This window comes from Colletotrichum siamense, assembly GCF_013390195.1.
Source record: "Colletotrichum siamense strain Cg363 chromosome Unknown KSG_Cg363_contig01, whole genome shotgun sequence".
Lineage (NCBI taxonomy): Eukaryota > Fungi > Ascomycota > Sordariomycetes > Glomerellales > Glomerellaceae > Colletotrichum > Colletotrichum siamense.
In genome coordinates, this window is record NW_023501014.1 from 2,579,481 (window position 1) to 2,601,475 (window position 21,995).

Below are 21,995 nucleotides of genomic sequence, written 5' to 3' on the forward strand. Positions count from 1 at the left end.
GGTCGCGTCACCGAATCCCCTCAAACTCGGAAATCCTCAACAAACCGTCGCAAACATGTCCGGCTGGGTAGATTGGTCAAAGACCACGCGGTCCTCCGACTACCGCGGGTCAACCTCCTTCGCAACCTTCATGATCATTGGGCGTATGTTGCAACCCCTCCCCCCCGTCACCGTCTTCGCGGCGCAATGATGCTAACCCTACGCGCGCAAACAGCAACCTGCTTCTTCCTCGGGATCCTCTTCGCCTCGTTCCCCTACGACTTCCCCCTCCTCTGGACCTCCGCCCCGGTCCCCGAGTCCTTCTACGCCCACCTCGAGACGCACCTCAAGTTCATGCACCAGTCCCCGCCCCTCATCGGCCGCCTCCTCAACATCATCGTCTTCACCGGTTTCCTCGGCTTCTTCATCAAGCTCTTCCGCCCCTCCGAGGCAAACGTCCTCTTCGACGGCGCCTCCCTCGTCCTCTACCTCATCGGCGTCGGCGTCTACATCACAAACATCGTAAAGGGCCTGCGCTCCGTCAGCGCCGGCATCTGGGACGACCCCAACTGGGCCGCCAACAACAACGGCGGCGACGACAACGAGGTCATCCTCGGCAAGGAGGACAGCCTGAAGGTCCTGGCCGCGAGCAACACCATCCTCGCGCTCGTCCTCGTCGGCGTCCTCGTGCTGCAGGCCGGGCAGTGGTACGCCGAGCGCAAGGACCGCGAGGACTTTGCCAAGCTCGAGGAGGAGGAGAACAAGAAGGGCGCGTCGTCCAAGAAGAAGCAGTAAGGTGTCGGTTGCCATGGCGCACCTGTCTGAATAGCAAGTGAAAGGCAGGCGACTTGCATTGGAATGAGAGCAGTTGGCTTCCTCCTTCATGCGGAGTTTGGGTGGGACGTTATATGTCATGAACTTTATATGTCATGAGTGCGATGTATGCACGCGATCATCGCTTCAGCGAGTCGCTCAGTTACTGTCAAAAGGCACCAAGTGTTGAATATACCATGTCTAACGTCTTTTTTTGTATTCTGGGTCTGTCTACCCATGGGTCAACAAGGTGCTAAAAACAACTAATGAAATCTTTTCATATGACGATTATGCCCCTTTTCTTTTCTTCTCATCTGCTCCTTACTTCATCATGCAACATACGCTTACTCAAGCTTGAGCTGCTCAAACTGCTTAATCGTACCCTCGAAACCCCTCGCCTCAGACTCGAGGTCGACAACCTTCTGCCTGTCGGCCTTCTGGACGGCCTCCGCGACCTTCTCCTGGTAGGCGGGGTCCTCAACCAGCTTGCGCTGCTTCTCGATGTTGGTGCGGGCCTTGTCGAGCTTCTTCTTGGCCTTCTCGATCTCGGCGTCGAGGTCGACGCGACCCTTGACGTGGAGGTAGACCGAGGCGGAAGAAGCGACGGGGAAGGCGACACAGCCGGCGGGGCGGGCAGCATCAGGGGCGACGATGTCGATGCCGGTGACGCCCTTGCCGCTGAGGGACTTGATGGAGGCAACCTGCTCCTCGATGGTGGAGGCAGAGGTGGCGTCGTGGGCCTGGATAATGACTGCAATGCGTTAGTGACTGACGTATACATAACATGTGGAAAGACTTACTTCTAGCCTCCTCCTTCTGGGCGTACTCGCTCATGAGCGATCTCGCGGCGCGAGAGCAACCCAGGACAAGCTCGTAAGCGGCCTCGGACTTGGGGTCATCGAGCTTGGCGTTGTAGACGGGGTAGCTGGCCAACATGATGGACCTGGTCTTGTCCTCGGGACGGCGGGGCAGGCGCTGCCACAGTTCTTCCGTGATGAAGGGAGTGAAGGGGTGGATCATGGTCAGCGCACCCTCAATAGCAGTGTAGAGGGTCTGGACAGCGCTGGCCTTCTCCTCCTCGGTACCATCCTGGATAATGGCCTTGCTGTTCTCGATGTAGACGTCGCACAGGTGGCTGAGGATGTACTGGTAAACGATGCCCGTGGCGTGCTGGAACTCGCGCTCGCCCAAAGCGGTGTTGATGTCCTTGGCGGCGGTGTTGAGCTTGTGAAGAATCCACTTCTCAGCAAGCGTCTTGCCGGCGGCGGGCTCCTTGAGAGGGACGAAATCCTCGGGCAGCTTGCCGAGGACGTACTTGGACGCCTGCCAGATCTTGTTGCAGAACTTTCTCCAGCCGTGCATGACCTTGACGTCAAAGTTGACATCGCCGCTTGTCGAGGTAAGCGCAGCCATAGTGAAGCGGAGGGCATCGGCACCGTTGCGAGGCAGACCCTCGGGAAAAGCCGTCTTCTGGTACTTCTCGGCCTTCTGGACCTCGCTGGGGTGCAGGTTACCGGTGCGGAGCTTGGCGTGGAGGTCCGGCAGAGAGATACCGGAGATAGCATCCAAGGGGTCGATGACGTTGCCCAGAGACTTGCTCATCTTGCGACCCTCAGAGTCACGGACGAGACTGTGGCAGTACACCTCGGTGAAGGGAACCTGGCCGGTAAGCTTGATGCCAAGCATGACCATACGCGCGATCCAGAAGAACAGAATATCCCAACCGGTCTCAAGGACGGAAGTAGGGTACAGCTCAGCCAGATCGTTAGTCTTGTTGGGCCAGCCCAGGGTAGAGAAGGGCCAGAGGCCAGAGGAGAACCAGGTGTCCAGGACATCTTCATCCTGCTCCAGGGTGAACTTCTTGCCGGGGAGGGCAGCCTTGGCCTTGGCCTCGGCCTCCTCGCGAGTCTTTCCAGCGAACCATTGCTTGCTGTCCAACGAGTCGGACTGTTCACCCTCAACCTTGGCCAGGTAGACGGGGCAGCGGTGTCCCCACCAGAGCTGACGGGAGATACACCAGTCGTTGATGTTGGCCATCCAAGCGTAGAAGCTGCGCTCAGAAGACTCGGGGCGAATCTTAATCCTGCCATCCTTGACAGCAGCAACAGCGTCATCAGCCATGCTGCGCATGCTCATGTACCACTGAGGCTTCAGCAAAGGCTCAATGACATCCTTGGAGCGCTCACAGAGGGGAATGGTCATGGCGTTGTCCTTCTTGTCAACGTAGAGGCCGAGGCTCTTGAGCTCATCCTGGATGGCGTAACGGACGTCGAATCTCTTTTGGCCCTGGTACTTGCCACCGTTCTCGTTGATGTTACCATCATCGGTGAGAATGTTGATGAACTCGAGGCCGTGCTTCTGACCAAGGTTGAAATCGTTGGGGTCGTGGGCGGGGGTCAGCTTGACGGCTCCAGTACCGAACTCCCTGTCGACGTAAGTGTCGGCGACAATGGGCAGGAAGCGACCCTCAATAATAGGGTGCTTGGCCCTCTTGCCAACAAGGTGCGTATATCTGGGGTCCTCAGGGTGGACGGCGATACCCGAGTCACCCAGCATCGTCTCAATACGGGTGGTAGCGACCTCGAGGAACTCATCAGAGCCCTCAATGGGGTACTTGAAGTGAATAATGACACCGAACTCGATCTTCTTCTCGTAGCCGGGGACGTCGAGCAATGTCCTGCCAGTCAGCTCCTTGTTGTTGACCTCGAGGTTTGACAGAGCAGTGGTCAGGCGGGAAGACCAGTTGACAAGTCTGTTGGCACGGTAGATGGTACCCTCCTCGAAGAGTCTGACGAAAGTCTCGGCGACAGCAGCGGACAGGTTCGCGTCCATGGTGAAAGCCTCACGGCTCCAATCGAAGCTTCCTCCCATCTTTCGGAGAGCAGCGTTGATCTTGTCGTGGTATTCGCCCTTCCAGGTCCAGACCTTGTCGACAAAGTCCTCACGGCCCAGGTCATGACGGGTCTTTCCTTCTCTCCTCCAGAGCATATTCTCGACAACGCTTTGCGTCGAAATACCGGCGTGATCGCAACCGGGCAGCCAAAGCGTTGTCTTGCCCAACATGCGGTTCCATCGAATCATGATATCCTGGAGCGAGTCACCAAGGGCGTGACCAAGATGCAGAGCACCAGTGACGTTCGGCGGGGGGTGGGCAACGACGAACTTGCCCGCGGGCTTGCACTTGCCCTCGGCCGTGAACTCGGGCTCTGTCGCGGTGTCAGCTCAGAATTCCTCATATGTCCATCTGCGTCTTACTAAAGAAGCCCTCCTTCTCCCACCACTCATACCAGGCGCTCTCGACAGCCTCGGGGTGATAGGCCTTGAAGTGGGGATCTTCAAGAGACTTGAGGCGCTTCTTCTCTCCCTTCGGGGTATCTTCAACGTATTCAGGGATAGCCTCCTCCTCTTTCTTCTCGGCCTTGGCCTTCTTTTCGGCCTTCTTTGAAGGAGCAGCAGTTGCGGCCTTCGCGGCCTGGGCAGCCTGCTTCTGCGCAAACTTGGCAGCCTTCTCGGCCTTCGCGCGCTCCTTCTTCAGCTCCTTCTCGGTCTTCACCTTCGGCTCCGCGCCGGCGACGGCGCCGGCGTCCTGGCCAGCAGCATGGGTATCGGCGGTCGCGGCGACCTGAGCCTTCGTTTCGTTCGAGGCAGGGGGAGGAACCTCCTCCTTGAGGCCCTCAGTGGCACCGACTACAAGACACAAGAACACACGATCAGCTTCAAGGTCGAATCATACGACAAACCAGATGCGCGGGGTGGGAAAAGGCATCGTGAGAATGTGGGGGTGGATGGAGGGGTAGGCGTACTGGGGTTTCCGCGTCCGCTGTCGGTAGCCATGGTGGCACGTGTCTGGTGAAAAGGTCGAAGACTTCGACAAGAACGGACAATTGGACGTGGACTGAGGATTGGAGGGCGCACGCGGAGTGCTCGCAGAAATATTGATCTGGACGTGGTGGATATTGTGGTGAAGAAGCCCGAGGGAGAGGGGCTTCAACTTATGTCCAAATACCAGGTGGGAAAAAATAAGAGCACAGAGGTTTCCCGATGAGGGGCAGGGAATTATGACTCGGCGGTCTGTTTGGCAGCACTTCCTCGAATTTGACTCACAGGATTGGACGTCTAGGTCTGCGCTGAGCGGCGTGGGAGGGAGGGGTCGTCCGCCATCATGCGCAAAATCGGATCCGGCGCACGCCTAAGGCCCTCCACTGTGGCTAGTTGCGCAGGGGTCTCTGCGTATCGATAAGCAACCTAGCCCGGTAGCGGGTCCCCTGGCCTGGGAAAGGGTTCCCCAGATGCACCGTGGATGACTGGACAGCCATGGCGTCCAATTGAAGCATCATCAATTCAGTCATCGTCCTGAGATTTGGGACTTTTGTTGTCTTACAATCCGACCTTCCTTTCTCAGATCCTGATTATAAACACTCTTTTTGACTCAATTGCTTGATATCGCAATCTTGAAGACTGCCGTGTATGCAGGATACTGTAGTTTCTAGGTGAAAACCCGGACAACACCGAAGAAAAGTGGTGACGCGATGTACTCGCCGAGGGCCTTCTCACGGCTCAGTCACATCCGTCAACCCCCAGTTTCCAGAAGATGGTTCTCTGAGGTCTCTCGATTCTCCGTTCATGGCAACGCGAATAATTCAAAGGTACATTTCAAATATTACCCCAAAACTTGTCTATCTCTTGACTCTGACCTTAATGACTTAGAGCAGCCTCATCACGACAATCAAAGGCGCTCAGTTGGAGCATGGCAAGCAGAAAGATGCTCTGCTCATCCTCGCTTCTCGCCAGTTTGCATCTTGGCTTCAGGATGAGAAGTTCATGGGAAGTCTCATAGAGCCCTTCTCGGCATCTAATCAAGACACTAGCGGATTCCATACTCTTGCCGCGGCAGTGGATGGCCTTCAACCTCTTCAGCCTCTCGGAGAGATCCCCCACGGGTTCTCCTTCTATCGTGGCAACCTCGACTCGCTTTTTCCCAACTTGTGGAAGGACTCTCAGTCAAAACCCTCGAGCAATCCGAAGCTGCAGGCATCCCTCAACTTCCAGCTCAGCCCTCTCAAAACGTTTTCTTCTTCCATGACATGTACGATGCCTCTGGCCAACACCATATTCCAGAACGGCAGGCAATCGACGCTTCTAGCAACCCGCTGGAGCAGATCCGGAAACAAAATGGTTCAGGCCGAGGTCGCGGAGAAACAGACCCAAGACGTGTGTTTCCATCACGACCTCGCCAGTGCCGAGACTGCTATTGAGGCGCCATTGGTTCCCATAACAGCCCCTCGCAAGATTCTCAGCGGTCTGGGCAACATCATTCGGCAAATTGAGGTTAATGATCAACCTACCCCGGCGTCAAAGGAGCTCGAAACTGCCGTTCAAACTCTTTTTGACAGAAGACTGAATGAAGGCCACGAGTTCCCTCCGGGTCCTGTTGGCGTTTGGGCCGTGGTTGTCCCGCCCTCCGCCAAGCAGTCCGAAGACGTGGAGCTTCTACGGGAGTGGGCAAACAGGCTGAATGAGAACAGTACTGCGGAAGATGAGTGGAAGCACGCCTTGGACACGAAGGGTTTCATGCGGGGTCTGCTGAGTCACGGCACCAGAGTCTACAGAATCCGTAAGACCCCTTCTGAGATACTGACCTAGTCTTGACGTGCTAATAATCGTCGCAGTGAGTGGCGGAGGTGGGTGGGGAAAGAAGCAAGGCCTTCTCTCCCTGGACCCCGAAACCAAGTATTCACCCTCTTCTGAGGAAGAGGACCTTGATAGCTTCATCCGCTCCTTCTCTAGCCAACACGACGGAAAAGCCCAAGAAGGCGTCGTGGCCCCGGGCTCATACGTCCAGTACTTCGTCTCTCCTCCCGCCACCGCCAAGCCGGCGCTGTCTCCCACTCAATGCTCATTTGCAAGCGTCGCCTTCGGAGCTTCAGAGAGCGCACTCGCGGAGGATACGGCCTCTACCGAAGGTCCGTCGGGGTGGGAAATCGTGCCCGGTTACTTTGGTGCCGTCAGCAGCCACGGACTTTTCATCGCCTCTCAAGGAGTTAAGCTGGCACATACTACCGAGACGAAGCTTGACGTGCCAGACACATGGGTCGGTTACAAAGATTGAGGTGGTACGGTAAATGCATGGGTTGTAGTCGAGCGCAAAGCTCGTGTATTATAATTTGTAACACCGCAAAACAGCATCACCGACATAGATAACACCATATAATATTCGAGGCCAAATGTGCAATGTCGTCCAGTCTCTATGAAAATCGGGAATCGGGCACTCATCATTAGTTCATCTGTTGTGTCCTGGCGCCTGGCTGTGCGCGGCAATAACGAGCCGGAAACTGACGCAATTCTGTAACTGCAGCTCAAGTGGCTGCGTGCCGCAATCTTCAACCTCCACAACACCAACTCATCACATACATCAACTAATCTCACATAAACCCGTCGATATTAATCCCCCAAATGGCTACCAACGGCGTAACACCCTCAAAGATTGGAGTTATCTCCATTGGTGACATGGGCGTAGGCATAGCCAAGCTCCTCATCGCCAAAGGCTTCGAGGTCGCAACAAACGTCAAAGGCCGCAGGTACGCAACTCGCTCACTCACTCACTCACTCACTCACTCACTCACCACCCATCACATCAAGGCCGTCTCAGTTCTAACCTCCTTCATAGCGAAGACACAATCCAGCGCGCCCGTGACGCGGGCGTAGAACTAATAGACTCAGACTTCGACCTAGCATCCCAATGCGCCGCAGTCCTCTCCGTCGTGCCCCCGCGCGACGCCGAGGCCACCGCAGACCGCATCATCGACGCCCTCCAAGGGACCACCCGCCCCGTCCCCCTCTACTTCATAGACATGAACGCCGTCGCGCCCTCGACCTGCAAGTCCATGGCGGCGGCCTTCACCCGCTCCCGCGTCCCCGCAGTCTTCATCGACGCATGCATCATCGGCGCCCCGCCCCGCCTTCGCTCGGCTCCGAACGCGGGAACAAACGTCTCCTCCTCCTCGGCCCCGCCGACTGAAGACGGTGACGACTGGGTCGTCCCCGGGATGCCCATGTCCGGGCCCGACAAGCTCGTTGACTTCCCGGGCGGCGCAGAAGGTCTGGGTGCGAGGTTGAGCGCCGTGCTGGGCGGGAAGCACATCTCGCCCGAGATCGGCGCCGCGAGCGGGCTGAAGATGTGCTTTGCATCCATGTCCAAGGGCTTCACCGCCATCGCGACGCAGTCGTTCACCACAGCCTCACGTCTCGGCGTCCTGGACAACCTGCGCGAGGAGCTATCCGCGCGGCTACCGACGCATCTACAGTTTGCCGAGAAGGGCGTCACGACGATGCCGCCCAAGGCTTACAGATGGGTGAGGGAGATGGAGGAGATTAGCAAGACCCATTCCGAGGAGGGCGGTTTCGGGCCCGAGATGTTTCTGGGAGCTGCGGGGGTTTACAAGGCAGTGGAAGATTCTCCGCTGGGGGCTGAGAAGATTAAAAAGAGGAAGAGGGGCACAACGCTCGAGGATGTTGCGGCCGCTGTGACGGAGGGATTCGAGACGAAGAAGAAGAAGACAGACTGAAGTGTAAGAACGGTGAGAATGGTAGATAGCATGATCCCTCCAGGCGCCTCTAGCAAGATAACACAGCAATTTCGCACATATGGTAGTCACGATCACAAGGAAGCAACTGTGGTTTGAAGACATTCACTCTGCCTACTCATCCCTCGCCTCTACGTAATTCATATGCACATCCGCTCCATCCGCTGAACCTGAAAGTCCGTAACGCCCTGCACCGTCATCCAGATGAGACCGACCCGTTCTTATTTTCGTAGCCCCCTTTCCGTTTATTATTACAGCGTAACCCATTACGTGCGCCAAACCAATATTCATACATGCCTTTGGAAACAAAAATGCCGAATCCCATCATCACACATCGCACATTACAATACAGAAAGCGTCAAATCTCCCATGATGGCAGCCTTGAGCTGAATCTCGATCTCGAGGTTCATTTTCAGATCGACAATGAATCCCCGTTCACCGTCGTCGAGGATGTCGCGCGGATTCCTAGTCCGCACCGGCAGGGGTCTGTCGCCGTCATAGTCCGGCCCAAACTCCACGCCCGGGGGCACAATAGTCCCCTCTTGAGACTGTTCGAGGATCGGTCCCCGAAGGGAAAGATCCATCTCCGTCCGTGTCCGGATCGGACGTCGTCGAATAGGGGGGACCCCCGACGACGAGGAGCTCGACGTCGTGTCGGTGTCAGACGCCGCGGAGGGCGCGTTGGGGTCGCCAAGGCGCGGGATCCTTCTGGGTGCAGACCGCCGTACCGGTATGGCCGGCCGGCGAGGCACCGGGTCTGTTAGTTGTTCATCCTCTGACGGCATCGGTGGCGCCAGCGTCGGTCTTGAATTTGAGGCAGTAGGACGTCTTGGTCTAGGTCTCGATTGCCTTGACGAGTTAGGTGGTGGGGTTGGTGGGAAACGGCCAAGTTCCTCAACGTCGCTTCCACGTTCACGTTCTGAGCCGTCTGACACCGACCTTACGTCTCCAGAGTCTGAGGGCGGAGGACGCGCAGAGGGTCTCCTACGCCTAGGCGGCTGAGAGCTGGATCTTTGTGTCCGTTGTGTAGAGTTATTGCGAGGTGGACGTCTGCTGTTGGTTGATGGCGAAGGGCCCTCCGTGTGCTGGGCAGATTCCATCCCGTACAAGAGATGAAGACCTTCCCACGAGGCTGGTTGACCAGATGATGACGGAATATAGAAGTAGTTAAGGGGTGTTGCAAGGCCTCCGGGAGAGGTCGGGATGGCCAGACAATGTCAAAGACAGCAGGCAGCGGTTGCGTATGTCGCGCTGATCTCAGAAAGTAAGATGTTAGAGCCTGGAGGGTTGAAACAAACCCTCGTGTCGTGCTCCTTCAGTTGGAATGTATGTTTGAGTGTCGATCGACGTGGTCGCGATTCAGTCGTAGAGAAGCAGCGGCAAAGCGTGAACAGCGGGAGAGGATGCGGTCGCCGCTGGGAGATATAAGCCAAAATGCGTACCAGCGACAGTCATGCTGCTGCGTTGCAATTATCGTCGGTCCGTTTACAGTCGCAGGCGCGGTGAGAGTTAAAGCGTCGGTGTCCCCGTTTACCTTGGGTCTGTTGTTTGCGGTTCAACGGCGACTCTCCATCTTTGTTGCAACGATTTCCAAGGTTTGGAATGACGGCAGAGGGGGAAGAGGCAGGGAGGAGCGGCGTCGAGAAGGGCGGCAGGACTGGGGCCGGGGCAGTAAAAGGCAGCTGCCGTGAGTACGGCGCGTGCAGCAGGTGGTGCATGCACATTGACGTTGCAGGTTGGCCGTGCACTTTGGCGGGGGATGGGACCTGGGCAGACAATCCTGGGGCGATTTCCATTCCTTGGTTTTTGGAGAACGTTGCCAACGTTGCCAAGTTGCATGTCACATGCATGGAGGGTCCCCCGGTTGGAAGCTGCGCCGCTGGCTGCCCTCCATTTGGGAAACTTGATTTTTTGGGGGGACAGCCGCTTAGTCGTGGGCCTCCCCAGAAAGGCATGTCCCTTGTATTCGGCAGCCGCAACACGGGACGTTGCGGCTGCAATGGCCCTGCAAGTCCAAGGGATCAGGCCTGTTTGTCCTTGGCCATCCGCGAAGAGGCAACTTGGGGATCTGCAGACCTCAACAGGAACATTGGCACGACAATCTTGATCTTGGGATATTTCGAAAACCGGACCGTAGTCCGCCAAAGGGTCCAAACTCCCATGATTGGTGCCCTGACCTTGACCTGCGTTCCACGTCCCGGAAGTTGGTCTTTCGAAGAGGGGTTGCTAATTGTTGGTTTCTATAAGGGTCCAAGATGCTATTGGTGAACTCGAACAATGGCATTCTACACACCTGGCCGTCCACGTGTCTTGCTTCCTTCCCTCCCTTGTCTGAGGCACCTCGTGACGCCTTCGACACGTCCAACTTCTGCATGTCTGCATGAACTTTACACAGACAAGTGCGGAGGGGATTACTCAATCATGTCGATATCGTCCGTGGGGACAGCCGCAGCAGCAGCACCGGCAGCATTTGCGCCACCGTTTGCCTCAGGCGCAGTCTCGCCGGAGTTTCCTCCGCCAAAGTAGTCCGCCATCTCGGCGTCCAACTCTTCCTGTGTCTTCCGAGTCCGCCCGTTGCTTCTGCCACCTCCAGCACCGCCTCCTCCTCCACCACGACCGCCCTCCTGGTCTCGCTGGCCCTCTCTGCGGGCACCCGGCCTGCGTCCGCCACCTCCGCCACCTCCGCCACGTCGACGCGGCATGGGGCTGCGCGAGCGGGTTCCGGGAATGTATCTGTCGATGCCCTTGCTGGCAGCATCGTCCATGTCGTATTTCCGACCGGGCGACATCGATCTTGATCGGCCTCCGGGTGCGGAGATGCGCTCGGAAAGAGGGCGGCCCGGCATGACTGCAGAGTCGAAGGGATTGCGAGAAGAACGACCGCCGTGCCCACCAGACATGAACGACAACTTGATAGGTTGGCCTGCAGCGGGTCAGCGTCGGATAATCGCAGGAAAGCACCAGGCTGCGTACCATTGGCATTGGCACCGTCAAACTCCTTGATCGCCTCTTGAGCGTCCTCGCGAGTTGACATTGTGACGAAGGCAATACCTTCAGACCGTCCAGCGCGGTCATACTTGAGATCCAGCTTCACAACGGGGCCAATTCTGTTAAAAAGTTCCTACGCCCGTTTTTAGCTTCATTATCCCGTCATTGCGTTGCACTCGTCCATACCTCGAGGTCCTCGGCAGTCAGCTCATAGTGTACGTTATCGACGCGCAGCTTCGCACTGCTGGAGTCTCTGATGCGATGCGTTAGTATCTTCCCACGGTATCGGACACATATAAGCTACCTTTGTTCCGGCGAGTCACGTCTTCTTCGGTTGTTTGGGCCGCGGCGGGAATCTGTCGGGCTTTAGCAATTGGGTATGAGGCCGCTAAAACTTGTCGAGCCATACCGTGTTCCTCGAAACGATCGTGGACCCATTCACTGTGGCGATGTCAGCATGCTGCCAGCACGTTCGGTTCTCGTTGAGCTTACCTGTCGAGGTTTCTGGGTTCATCACGGAACGACTGAATCGCAGGCGGCGACACCTGTTAGCTAGGCCCTTCCAATTGACAAGAAGTGGTCCCGATTTTCAACGAGGCGTCCATTTTGGGCCGACTGGTGCGAGAATCGAAATCGACCGGGATGAGGAGGGAGGATCATTCAACCTGGCCGGTGAGCCTGATGGTCTACCGCGTGTGAACATCAGGGGTCGGAGTATCGCGTCGTACCTTTCTAACGCCATCACGAGGGTATTCCTGGCGTTCACGTTCGCGCCTTCGAGGAGGGCCACCCCGGCGGTTGTTGTTGTTGTTGTGGTTGCGAGGGCCGCCGCTCTTCTGTTGATGCATCGTCAGCTTGGGAAAGGCATCGCGTGAGGAGGAGCTGCAGAGACGGTACCTTTTCGCCGGCGAGGATCTCGTCGAGACTACGGTCTAACTTGTCCGCCATGGTGGAACTCTGAATGAATTGCTGCGGTCTAGAAAGGTTGAGAGACTGAGCGGTAGGCCGAATTGACTGTCGCGAATATTAAGCCTCGGCCATGCGGATAGAAGGTTTGCTGCAGGATGGATTGGACAACCGGCGCTCTTTGGATGCGACGACGGCAAGGCGACCTCCACTGCGCCAGGTGAGCTCGGACGGAGCAGCCGACAGCCACAGGATGGGAACCTGGCCGTCTCCGGGCGGTGTGAGTGGCTGTGGCTGGTGCACACCTTGAAGGCTTGAACCACTTGGTACAGCTCTCTCCACGGTTGGCGGGGCTCTCCTGATTGGACCAGAGATAATGGACTCGACGGGACTCGGAAGGAGAAACCCACGCCTCGAGCTAAGCAAATTCCAATCCACCCACCTCACGTCCTGAGAATAGCCTCTGACGGCGCGCCCCATGTTAGAAACTTAGTGGGACTCCACTGCAGGTCTCAGGGGTCAGACTGAGGTGCAGCCTCGAGATTCCACCCCTTCTGAGCCATCCGCATCCGCCTGCAGTTAACCGTGGTCTTAGCACCTCTCAGCGTGGCCGTCGCACACTGGTCGCAAGTTTACAGCGTTGTCTCGCCCGTAACTGTCAGCGCCCTGCATGCTGAGGTGAGCCCTGACAGGCCCTGGCAGTCCCTGACAGGAGCATTTGGCTGCAGTGCCGGCCCGGAGTTTGTGTTAGTCCTCGAGGGGAGATGCCGCTAAGCCCCTTTTGTGAGCCCAATTGCAACTCTAGTGTAGAGCTGTCCTCCCCATGCGCATCCCTTCGATCGACCTGCTACCAGCCCGAATCAACCGTCGGAATCTCGTATCTGGCCAAATTTCTCGCTCCTTCCTGCCAGAGAGAGCCACGAGAGGGAGCATCTTATCTCGACTTCCGTCCAACCTGCATGGCCAACCTTTTCCTTACTCTCATCCGCAAGAACGCATCTACACTCTTTTGATACCCACGTATCCAATACGCCCAGAGAGAGCGCGCGCGCCGAACCGCTGTCCCGAAAGCTACGAACCTCCAACCTAGCTGCTTGCGCGAAGAGGATCGAAGCGAACTGCCGTCGACGACAATCCTCCCGTCTGCGATCAAAATTTATGATTTCCACGTCCTCCATCGCCTCCGCGTGAGCACCCACAGCACCCATGGCTCGCCCCATGGGGTCAGTCCGCTTGAAGAAGGCGAACCCAGTGACCCTCGTCCTCGGTGTCTTCCTGTGCATCTTCATCATCGTCTTCCTTGTCGGGCCTTCCAAGTCCTCCAGGCCAGAGCCCGCAGGCACCGCCTCCCACCATCTCTCGCCGCCGACCGCACCCTACCGAAAGAAGTCGAAATCAGACACAAGACCGCCCCCAGTCGTCCGCTACAACCTCAACAATGTCACGATTACTCCCGACCCAATCACCAACCGCGAGTCTGTCCTCATCCTCACGCCTATGTCCCGCTTCTATCAGGAGTACTGGGATAACTTGCTGACCCTGAGCTATCCTCACGATCTCATCTCTCTCGGCTTCATCCTGCCCAAGACCAAGGAGGGCAACGCCGCGACCGCCGCTCTGCAGGAGCAGATCACCAGGACCCAGGACACCGAGAAAAAGTTCAAGAGCATCGTCATCATGAGGCAGGACTTCGAGCCCGCCATAGCATCCCAGGACGAAGCAGAGCGGCACAAGATGGAGAACCAAAAGGCTAGGCGTGCGGTCATGTCCAAAGCTCGCAACTCGCTGCTTTTCACCACTCTTGGTCCTCAGACCTCGTGGGTTCTCTGGCTCGATGCCGACATTGTCGAGACGCCGCCCAGTCTCATCCAGGATCTGGCCGCCCATGACAAGCCCGTCATTGTGCCCAATTGCTTCCAGCGATACTATAACGAGGACACCAAGAAGATGGACGAGCGGCCGTACGATTTCAACAGCTGGCAGGACAGCGAGATCGCGCAAAAAATGGCCGAGTCCATGGGCCGCGATGACATTCTGCTTGAGGGCTACAAGGACATGCCAACGTACCGCGCGTTGATGGCATACCTGGGTACCGATGAAAAGGACAAGAGCGCAGAGATTCCTCTCGACGGCGTCGGTGGTACGGCGCTGCTGGTCAAGGCCGACGTCCACCGCGATGGCGCCATGTTCCCTCCCTTCGCCTTCTATCATCTCATCGAAACCGAGGGCTTCGCCAAGATGGCGAAACGCTTAGGTTGGCAACCGTTTGGGCTCCCGAATTATAGGGTGAGTAACAAACCCCTGAACCAAGGCCGTACAACTCATGCTGACAATGTGCAGGTTTACCACTACAATGAGTAATGATTAAGCATCATGACGGGATGCAGCAACAGGAGCACGCCCACTACTCTTGTACCCCAGAGGTGACAGACCTGTAAACACCCGTTTCCTCCTTCATCAGCCGCCGTCGACAAGTTCACGGCCCGGGCGGCGGCGGCGGCATTACGAATTTATGTGCGGTGCTTTCTTGTCCATTGGAAACATATGCCTTTTAGTGTGCAGATACCCATCCTGTATCTTGCCGACATAATTGCATTCGAAATTTGAGGAGGAGAAAGGGAGGTGCGAAAAGTAAAGAGACGGCGTTTTTGTAGTATATTTTTTTTTTGCCCATGTCACACAAACAACAAACTACGCATACAGACTTTTATCGAGGCGACGATAGGTTCAGGACCAGGAGTCAAGGAAATAGGCACGGTGGGCGGGTAGGCAGGCTGCGGGCGCCGGCGAGGATCCTGAGCAGATGCGAAGCGTCCCACCTGTGTAAGAATAAACGAAGCGCCAGGGATCGAGAATGGCGGGGAGAAACGGGCTACGTACTGTTGACGCAGGACAGACTTGCAGCATTAGAAGGTGTCTCTTTTTGTTACGTTGCGCCCAGGCAGTGTGATAGAGAGCGAGATGAACATGGTGTTCTGTTTTTTGCACGAGGGTACATACACCACGAAATGTCCCAACTTCTGATCCCATGGGAAATTACAGCCTGACGAGTCGTCTTATCAGATGCCTTTCCCTAACCTACCCAACCCACGCGCGCCATCCCTTCCATGTGCAACCAGCCAAGGAATAATAATAAAGATTATAAACTGTCCAAAAGACCCCGTCCCATTTCCGCTCCCCAAATCCCGTCCAAATTTCCTGCTTGTCTCTCCCTTTCGTTGTTGCCCCGTTTCCAACGCAGGGCGTGTTGAATGCGCTTGCTTTTTCCCATGCTCTCTTCCTCCCCTACCTCGAGATGAATAACGCCATCCCCGATAACGGGGAGGGTGGGGGTTCCCACCACGTCAACGAGAAAGCGACCCTATGGGCCGTCGTACCGTCCCTCGTCGTCCCGACACCAGAACTCGACGAGAGCGCGGGTGCCCAGCACATCCCCGCCGCGCAGCAGCGCCGCCACGTCGACGTTGAGCGGGCTGTCCGTCTCCGGGTACGCCAGCAGCGTACGCACGGCGCGCACGCTCTCGAGGACGCTGTACGCCGGCGTCCAGGCGTCCTTCAGCAGGTCCAGGCAGATCTCGCCCGTCTGCAGGGCAATGTTTGCGTGCACGATTGGCGTGACGAAGCGTATCGTCGGCGGGCGGAGGGGGTAGTCTGTCGGGATCTTGATTTCGAGGAGCCAGCGGCCGTCTGTGTTGTTGTGGAAAGGAAGTCGTTAGCAATGTATACACTTGTGCGTATTCTCTTGGCTAGGAGCTTGAGGAGTAGGGAGAGAGGGGGAAGGAGGTTGCCAAGAAGCGCAATTGACGAGGAGCGAGGGGGAAGTTCTGTCTTTCATACCATCATATCCATTCCCAATCCCCCGTCCATTGATCACAGCCTGCCATAGCAACAAGTCCTCATCGTCGACCGGCCCGAGCCTCTCAATGCCCCTCTCGTCCTTCTGTTCCCCGCGCCAGACGTCAAGCTCCTTGATGAGGCGCTTGATCGCGCCGCGGCCGTCCGACGAGGACTTGGACTTCTTCTTGCCCCCAACTGCTGGGCCCGTTGAGTTTGAGCTAGAATCGGGGAGGTTCTGGATTCGCCACGACATCTTGAGGATGGGCGCCGAGGAAGAATGAGGTCGAAGGGATGGTGCCAAGAGCTGCGCCGTTTGGGTCCAGATCTAGTTTCGCGGTGCTGCTGGTTGTATGCGAACCAGACGGTTGGAATCCAGGAATGTACGGTATGCGCGCTGGCTCACGTGGAAAACTGCTAGTCGCGATTGGAGAGGTAGCTTTGTTGGAGCTTTGGCATGGAGGTGTCGAACTTTCGGATGGGGGGAGCTCTTCGCTTTAGCCCAGACGTCAGGTAGCGTGAGGCAAGTGTATCCAACAGCCTGGAGCTCGACCACGGGGTACCTTTCCCCCAAAGTGCGCCAACCAATCAAACGTATGACGCGACAACGAAGTGGATCCCACGGCTTCTACCGAGGCTCCTGGCCATGCTGTTCACACGCACATCGGGCCCATCGTTCGGCCCCTGACTTTGCGGGTGCTCTCCGCAAACCTGCGTGCCCCATCGTGGCAGCAGATGATGTCCCACGATGGAGACGTTGCGTCTCGTTACGTGTCACACTCATCGTTCGTCTCATGTAATCACGCTTCATCATACTCAAGGTTACTCAGAAATATGTTCATTAATATTTGTCTACGTCGCGGTTTGTCCATCGTCTACAGGGCTGAAGCAGCCAGCCGACCAAAGAACCAAGAGAACACTGTAATTGTGTCTCGACTTGTCTGCCTCCTTTCTTTTCGCCTTCCTTAATTCGCAATTCATCCCTGATATGTCCAGAGAACGGAAACAAAACCTTTGAACCACATGTTTCCGCCCCCTCGCATAGTGCCTAAAGACATATGGCCGCGTACCTGCTGCTATGCTCATGCAACTTGCTGCTCATGCTATCATCACAAAGAACGCCGATTTCATGTCCCAAAGTAGCTCGTATTATCGAGAACGCTTGGCCTTACACTTCGTGTAGAGACCAGCGCCGAGCTTGAGATGCTTTTCATCTGGTGGTAGGAGTACGTTGGTGATGGGTGACGTCTACCGAACGTGTTCGCTTTGGAGTCGTTGCCCCTTTTCCAGTAAAAAAAGACATTATCTCGTCAGACAGATCCGCCGAGAGAGAAAGTGTAAAAAAGTTGTACAATAATTCCATATACATGCGTCGTGAAGTCACCTTTATCGATGTAGGTGCGCCCTGGGCAGCTTGCGACCAATCGCCCGGTCTGGATGGTGAGAAAGAGGGAACTTGTCGACGGTCCTACGCCGAGTTGTCTTCCTTGTTGGGCTTCCAGAATCGCATCATCCGGCTGAGCCGCTTCGACTTGCTGGACTTGTGCTTCTTATCAGTCTCACCATCATATGAAACTTCCATCGAGAGCTTGCTTCTTTCGCCGTGTGAGCTGCTGATCAGCCTGCTCAGGCTAGCGAGACTTGATCGCCGACGACCAAATGCACCCGATCCGAAAGCAGCAGATGACACAGAAACAGGTCGTTGCTGTTCGGGGCGGAAGCTCTCCGGCCTGAATTGGGAGTTGGTGGCAAACGAGCTATCCCTTGTCATGGTTGAATGACTGGAGGTCAAAGAAGGGATGTCCACAGAGAGTCTAACCTCAGGGCCTGGCTCGCCGAGAAGAAGAGACTGGAAGTTGTTCTCCTCGTTGACCGACGATGGCGCCGTTGAGATGCGCTGGGCGTCGTAGGACATGGGTGACCGAGGTGATGGGAACGAAGAAGCATGGCTCATGGAGTAAGGGCTGACGGGAACATTGGAGGGCGTCGGCAAGTGCAAAGGACTGACGTCGACAGGCGCCAAGTCCTTGCTTGCGAGAATTCGGCGAGGCGAAGGAGTCTCGGAACCGCTGGACTCTGCCTTTTCCTGGAAGAGAGATGCTGTTCGGAATTCTGGCATTTCGGGTAACTCAGGTACGGGCTCCTCGGGGATTGTTGTTTCTTGCAGAGAAGCCACAGACCTCTCAGATCGCATGCTTGTACCCCTCTTCACTTCCTTGTCGGTGTTTATCGAAGCTGACTCGGCGGTGCTGTCGTCGACAATGTTAGACGGCATGACGTCGAGTATAGGCTTCGTAAAAGTTGTGGCAGGCGGGGTTGTCTCGTCAGTAGGCACATCCGGGTCAGATTGAGCAGTTCCCCTCCGAGCAACAACCCGAGCTTGCGAGGTAGGAGACTTGACGCCATTTTCATCCTCCTCCTCATCCTCCTCGAACACATCAGCCATGGTTGAGCTGCTACCAAAGCGGTGAATACCAAAGCGGCCGGCTTCGAAGGGGACCATCTCCGGCGCACTCTCCGCTCGCCGGTGGTAGTGCATGCCAGGTCCGCTAAAGCCCTTCATGCCCTGCGCGCTGTGCAGCTGGCGCTTCGAGGAGCCTGCGGCTTTCTGGGCTGCCTCCCACTCCGGGTTGTTGGGAAGAGGGGTGTTGAAGGGGCCAAGGGCGGCATCCAGGTCGATCATGGGGAAAGAGGTGTCGTCCTGGGCTGAGGCTGGTCGCGGCTTCCACTCTTGAACAGCTTGTGGCTGACTGGAGGAGTCCGTGACAAGGAGTGTAGGGGTGACGGGCTCAACGTCAAGTTCGGGTTCAGCGAGGAAGACTTCCTCCTTGACCTCTTGTTCCACAGGCTCGGGTCGAATGACCTCAGCGGAGAGGTCTAGATCCTTGCACTTCTTGGCCCGCCGCTTCTCCTTGCGGGTCAGGATAGAGCCAGCCCAGGTTTTGACCTTCTTCTTCTTCTTGGACTTCTTGCCGTCCTTGCTGTGGGGATCGGAGGCGTCCGAGATTCCTACGGATTCTGAAATATGTTCCGAGGAAGATGACGACAAGCTGTTGGGTTTTGATGCAGATTCAGAAGAACTGGAGCTGACGGGTCTATTACGCAATGGCGATGCTGCTGCAGCAAAGGGATCAAGACCGAAGAATGACCAGCGTTTTGGTGTTTTCGTCGGACTGGGCATAGGCGGACCAACGCTGGCTGCCTCGGCCACGTTGATGAGTGCAGGAATGGAGTTCCGCCTTCTGGGAGAAGCTCCCACAGACTGAATGCTTTGGGACCGTTCTAATACCGCGCCAGCTGTGCTTGGTCTGGATTCGCTGGTCTGGCGTGACGGTGTGAGTACGAGAGGAATAACGGGTTCCGTCTCAATATTTGTGATGGTTGGGATAGAGATGATGGAGGAGATGCTGCCCGATACGGAATGACCGCCGGGTCGAGCTGTGACGGTGCTGGAAGTGTCGCTAGATACCATAGACAATGGGCGTGGAATGAATTCCAGTGTATCAGAAAAGCCAACGCGAGCGCGGGTCACTGGCCTGGCCACGGGTGACGCTCGGCCACTCGAGCTTGCTGATCCGTCCGACGGTGTGTGCATCTCCCTGGGCACCTTCAGCGAAGGCTCAGACTCAACATACTTCAATGTCTTTTCGTCGTGCCCTGTGGGTTGGTTGTCCAAGTGTCTGTTGTCGTAGTCAGAAGGGCTTGTTGGCGCGCTGCTCCCTCGAGGGGGCCCTGACGTGGGAGGCTGGAGGATGAGAGACAAATCGTGACTTGAGAGGGCAGCAGATCGGCGATGTTGGTGGCCTCTACGACCCGGAGGCTTAGGAGGGGGTAGTTGAAAACCATTTCCCGCAAATCCACTTTCTGGTCTCGTCGGGCTCGTGCTCGCTACTGTGATGGAGTCACCAGAGCGAATGCTCCCACCGACGAATTCACTTCCTCCTCGTCTGTGGCCGTGGCCGGGCCTTGAAGCAGACAGAGAGTTGGGCGATGGCACGAGGCGAGGTGATATTGGCGGAGGAGAAAGCGGAGGGCTGAGCAAAGCGGTATCGGGAGACAACGAAGCACCCGGGTTAAAAGTGAAGTTTGGGAGCGCAGGCGATCTCCGGTCGAAGGATTCGGCAAAAGGAGACGACTTGTCCTGAATCTCGATGGCTGACAATGGACGTCGGCCAGTTGCCCTTGAGAAGGACGAAGGCGCGGAAGCCGAAGAAGGCCTCGCGGGGAAGACGAAGGGAGGGTTCGGCAGAGGAGGCATCGTTCGCGGTGATCGTTGGGGACCTGAGCCAGAAAAGGATGGTGTTGTAGAAGAATTATCCAGCATTGCCGGGAGAGGGAGCGATTGCATCGAAGGGTCCTCCAAAAGGTGAGTGGCCGGTGTTCCCATAATACTCTCAGGTCCAACAGCAGTTGCCATTCTCGACTAGGCCGCGCTGCGGCAATCGTGACAGTGAGAAACTAGGCGAAGGACATAGAAAGTCGTGAAAGGGAGTAAAGTGGTCGTCGAGAGGAATCAAGTCGGGATGTGGTTCGTTTCCTGACGTGGGAGGACGCGTGTTGGGGGATTTGCGAGGTGATGACGAGACTTGTAATTAGTTCTGTGGCATCAGACTTAGCAAACCAGGCTCTCGTCGGTGCTTTGTTTTTTCCTTCGTCGTAACACGGAATGATGAAGGACTGGCGGGCGAGCGGGCACCTTGCGGAAAGTGTCGAATGCGGCGCGAGGGCGATTGGGAATTGGACGAAATTGGCGTTCACGACTGCGGACGTGAACAGAGCCGGGCGACCAGTTAAGACAAATGCTATTTATCGAAGTTGAAAAGTTGAAGAAGTTGTAAAGGAGCGGACGGTGCAAGACCAGAAGCAAATCTGCAAGATTTACAACTGGAATTGGACCACGAAGCTGAAGTCAAAGAGCGACAACGGCTTCGGAAAAGGGTTTTGGGGGAAAGAGAGTTGATAGGAAGAAGAGGGGGTTGCGACGCGGAAGACTAAAAGAGAGGATGGGATGGATGGGTGGATTTGGGATTAGAATTGGGGACAGACACACACACACACACACACAGAGGCACCACAGGCACCACACACACACACACACACCAGCAGAAAACACAAGAGAGAGCGAGCGAGTGTGGAAGCGACGAGTCGGGTCCAGCGGTTGGGGGGTGGAAATCGGAAAATAGGGGGGGCGTGGTGAAGGGGAAGGGTTCAGGGAGGGTGTGGAGGCAAAATCTGAGTTGGGTTTGGGCCGGCCGGGGGGGAGAGGGGGAGGATGGAGTCGTGCAGTGAGCACTGAAGAGAGAGTGTGCAGTGTGGTCAACAGCGGGCAAGTGGCAGGCAGACGGGCGGGCACTCGCACTCTCTCTCACACCTCACTCATCAGTTCCCTCTTGCCGTCCGTCGCGCCAGGGACACTGGACACAGGCCAGGAACATGCGAAGAGTGGATGCGCGATAGTGATTCCATCTGGATGTGAGGTCAGGACTCGGGCAGGGCCTGTGACAAGGCAAAGCAGGGACGACACTCCAGGCTGGCACTCTCACACACACAGCTCTCCCTCCGGAACAAGCATCAGCAGGCCAGGGCTCCAGGGCTCCAGGGCTCCAGGGCTCGAGGCAGCCAGCCCAGGTTGATGGGGCAGCGGTCGCAGTCGCCAGTTCTCTCTCGTCTCTGTGTTGGATCTGCAGTGTACACCATGAACCAATGAGATGTACCCTGCAGGGGCAGCGTCTGCAGGAAGGTACTTGGAACCTCGCAGCTGCAGATGGGGGATGCAGGCCAGACACACGCCAGACTCCAGATTAAGATAAGGTGGGAGTACCTTACAGGTAGCCAAAGGGCAGGCACAGGCGCAGGCACTGAGCAGAGGAAACTGGCTTGCGCAACGCACAG

The 21,995-nt window shown here is 56.6% G+C and overlaps 9 protein-coding genes across 9 annotated transcripts; 4 read left to right on the forward strand and 5 right to left on the reverse strand.

Annotated features, from left to right (window-relative positions):
• Positions 1-55: 55 nt before the first annotated feature.
• On the forward strand, positions 56-774 carry SHR3 (Secretory component protein SHR3; the record flags this gene model as incomplete). Its single annotated transcript, XM_036632508.1, has 2 exons — positions 56-143; positions 215-774. The coding sequence occupies 2 exons, from the start codon at positions 56-58 to the stop codon at positions 772-774; spliced, it is 648 nt and encodes a 215-aa protein (XP_036502482.1).
• A 362-nt stretch (positions 775-1,136) lies between these two features.
• Positions 1,137-4,626, reverse strand: CGCS363_v000660 (Valine--tRNA ligase; the record flags this gene model as incomplete). The annotated part of the gene is made up of 4 exons (XM_036632509.1): positions 1,137-1,543; positions 1,593-3,998; positions 4,048-4,479; positions 4,596-4,626. 4 exons carry the CDS (start codon positions 4,624-4,626, stop codon positions 1,137-1,139), a joined length of 3,276 nt encoding a protein of 1,091 aa, XP_036501623.1.
• A 695-nt stretch (positions 4,627-5,321) lies between these two features.
• CGCS363_v000661 (uncharacterized protein) lies at positions 5,322-6,901 on the forward strand (the record flags this gene model as incomplete). The annotated part of the gene is made up of 3 exons (XM_036632510.1): positions 5,322-5,438; positions 5,500-6,406; positions 6,462-6,901. 3 exons carry the CDS (start codon positions 5,322-5,324, stop codon positions 6,899-6,901), a joined length of 1,464 nt encoding a protein of 487 aa, XP_036501624.1.
• A 344-nt stretch (positions 6,902-7,245) lies between these two features.
• CGCS363_v000662 (uncharacterized protein) lies at positions 7,246-8,357 on the forward strand (the record flags this gene model as incomplete). The annotated part of the gene is made up of 2 exons (XM_036632511.1): positions 7,246-7,370; positions 7,460-8,357. The coding sequence occupies 2 exons, from the start codon at positions 7,246-7,248 to the stop codon at positions 8,355-8,357; spliced, it is 1,023 nt and encodes a 340-aa protein (XP_036501621.1).
• Positions 8,358-8,716: 359 nt separating this feature from the next.
• Positions 8,717-9,160, reverse strand: CGCS363_v000663 (uncharacterized protein; the record flags this gene model as incomplete). The annotated part of the gene is made up of 1 exon (XM_036632512.1): positions 8,717-9,160. One exon carries the CDS (start codon positions 9,158-9,160, stop codon positions 8,717-8,719), a length of 444 nt encoding a protein of 147 aa, XP_036501622.1.
• Positions 9,161-10,786: 1,626 nt separating this feature from the next.
• Positions 10,787-12,311, reverse strand: CGCS363_v000664 (putative RNA-binding protein; the record flags this gene model as incomplete). The annotated part of the gene is made up of 8 exons (XM_036632513.1): positions 10,787-11,298; positions 11,349-11,496; positions 11,550-11,616; positions 11,668-11,719; positions 11,773-11,804; positions 11,856-11,887; positions 12,092-12,199; positions 12,261-12,311. The coding sequence occupies 8 exons, from the start codon at positions 12,309-12,311 to the stop codon at positions 10,787-10,789; spliced, it is 1,002 nt and encodes a 333-aa protein (XP_036501619.1).
• Positions 12,312-13,475: 1,164 nt separating this feature from the next.
• On the forward strand, positions 13,476-14,630 carry MNN9 (Mannan polymerase complex subunit MNN9; the record flags this gene model as incomplete). The annotated part of the gene is made up of 2 exons (XM_036632514.1): positions 13,476-14,555; positions 14,610-14,630. The coding sequence occupies 2 exons, from the start codon at positions 13,476-13,478 to the stop codon at positions 14,628-14,630; spliced, it is 1,101 nt and encodes a 366-aa protein (XP_036501620.1).
• Positions 14,631-15,630: 1,000 nt separating this feature from the next.
• pex4 (Ubiquitin-conjugating enzyme E2 pex4) lies at positions 15,631-16,359 on the reverse strand (the record flags this gene model as incomplete). Its single annotated transcript, XM_036632515.1, has 2 exons — positions 15,631-15,956; positions 16,107-16,359. The coding sequence occupies 2 exons, from the start codon at positions 16,357-16,359 to the stop codon at positions 15,631-15,633; spliced, it is 579 nt and encodes a 192-aa protein (XP_036501617.1).
• A 1,212-nt stretch (positions 16,360-17,571) lies between these two features.
• CGCS363_v000667 (uncharacterized protein) lies at positions 17,572-20,361 on the reverse strand (the record flags this gene model as incomplete). Its single annotated transcript, XM_036632516.1, has 1 exon — positions 17,572-20,361. The coding sequence occupies one exon, from the start codon at positions 20,359-20,361 to the stop codon at positions 17,572-17,574; it is 2,790 nt and encodes a 929-aa protein (XP_036501618.1).
• Positions 20,362-21,995: the final 1,634 nt, after the last annotated feature.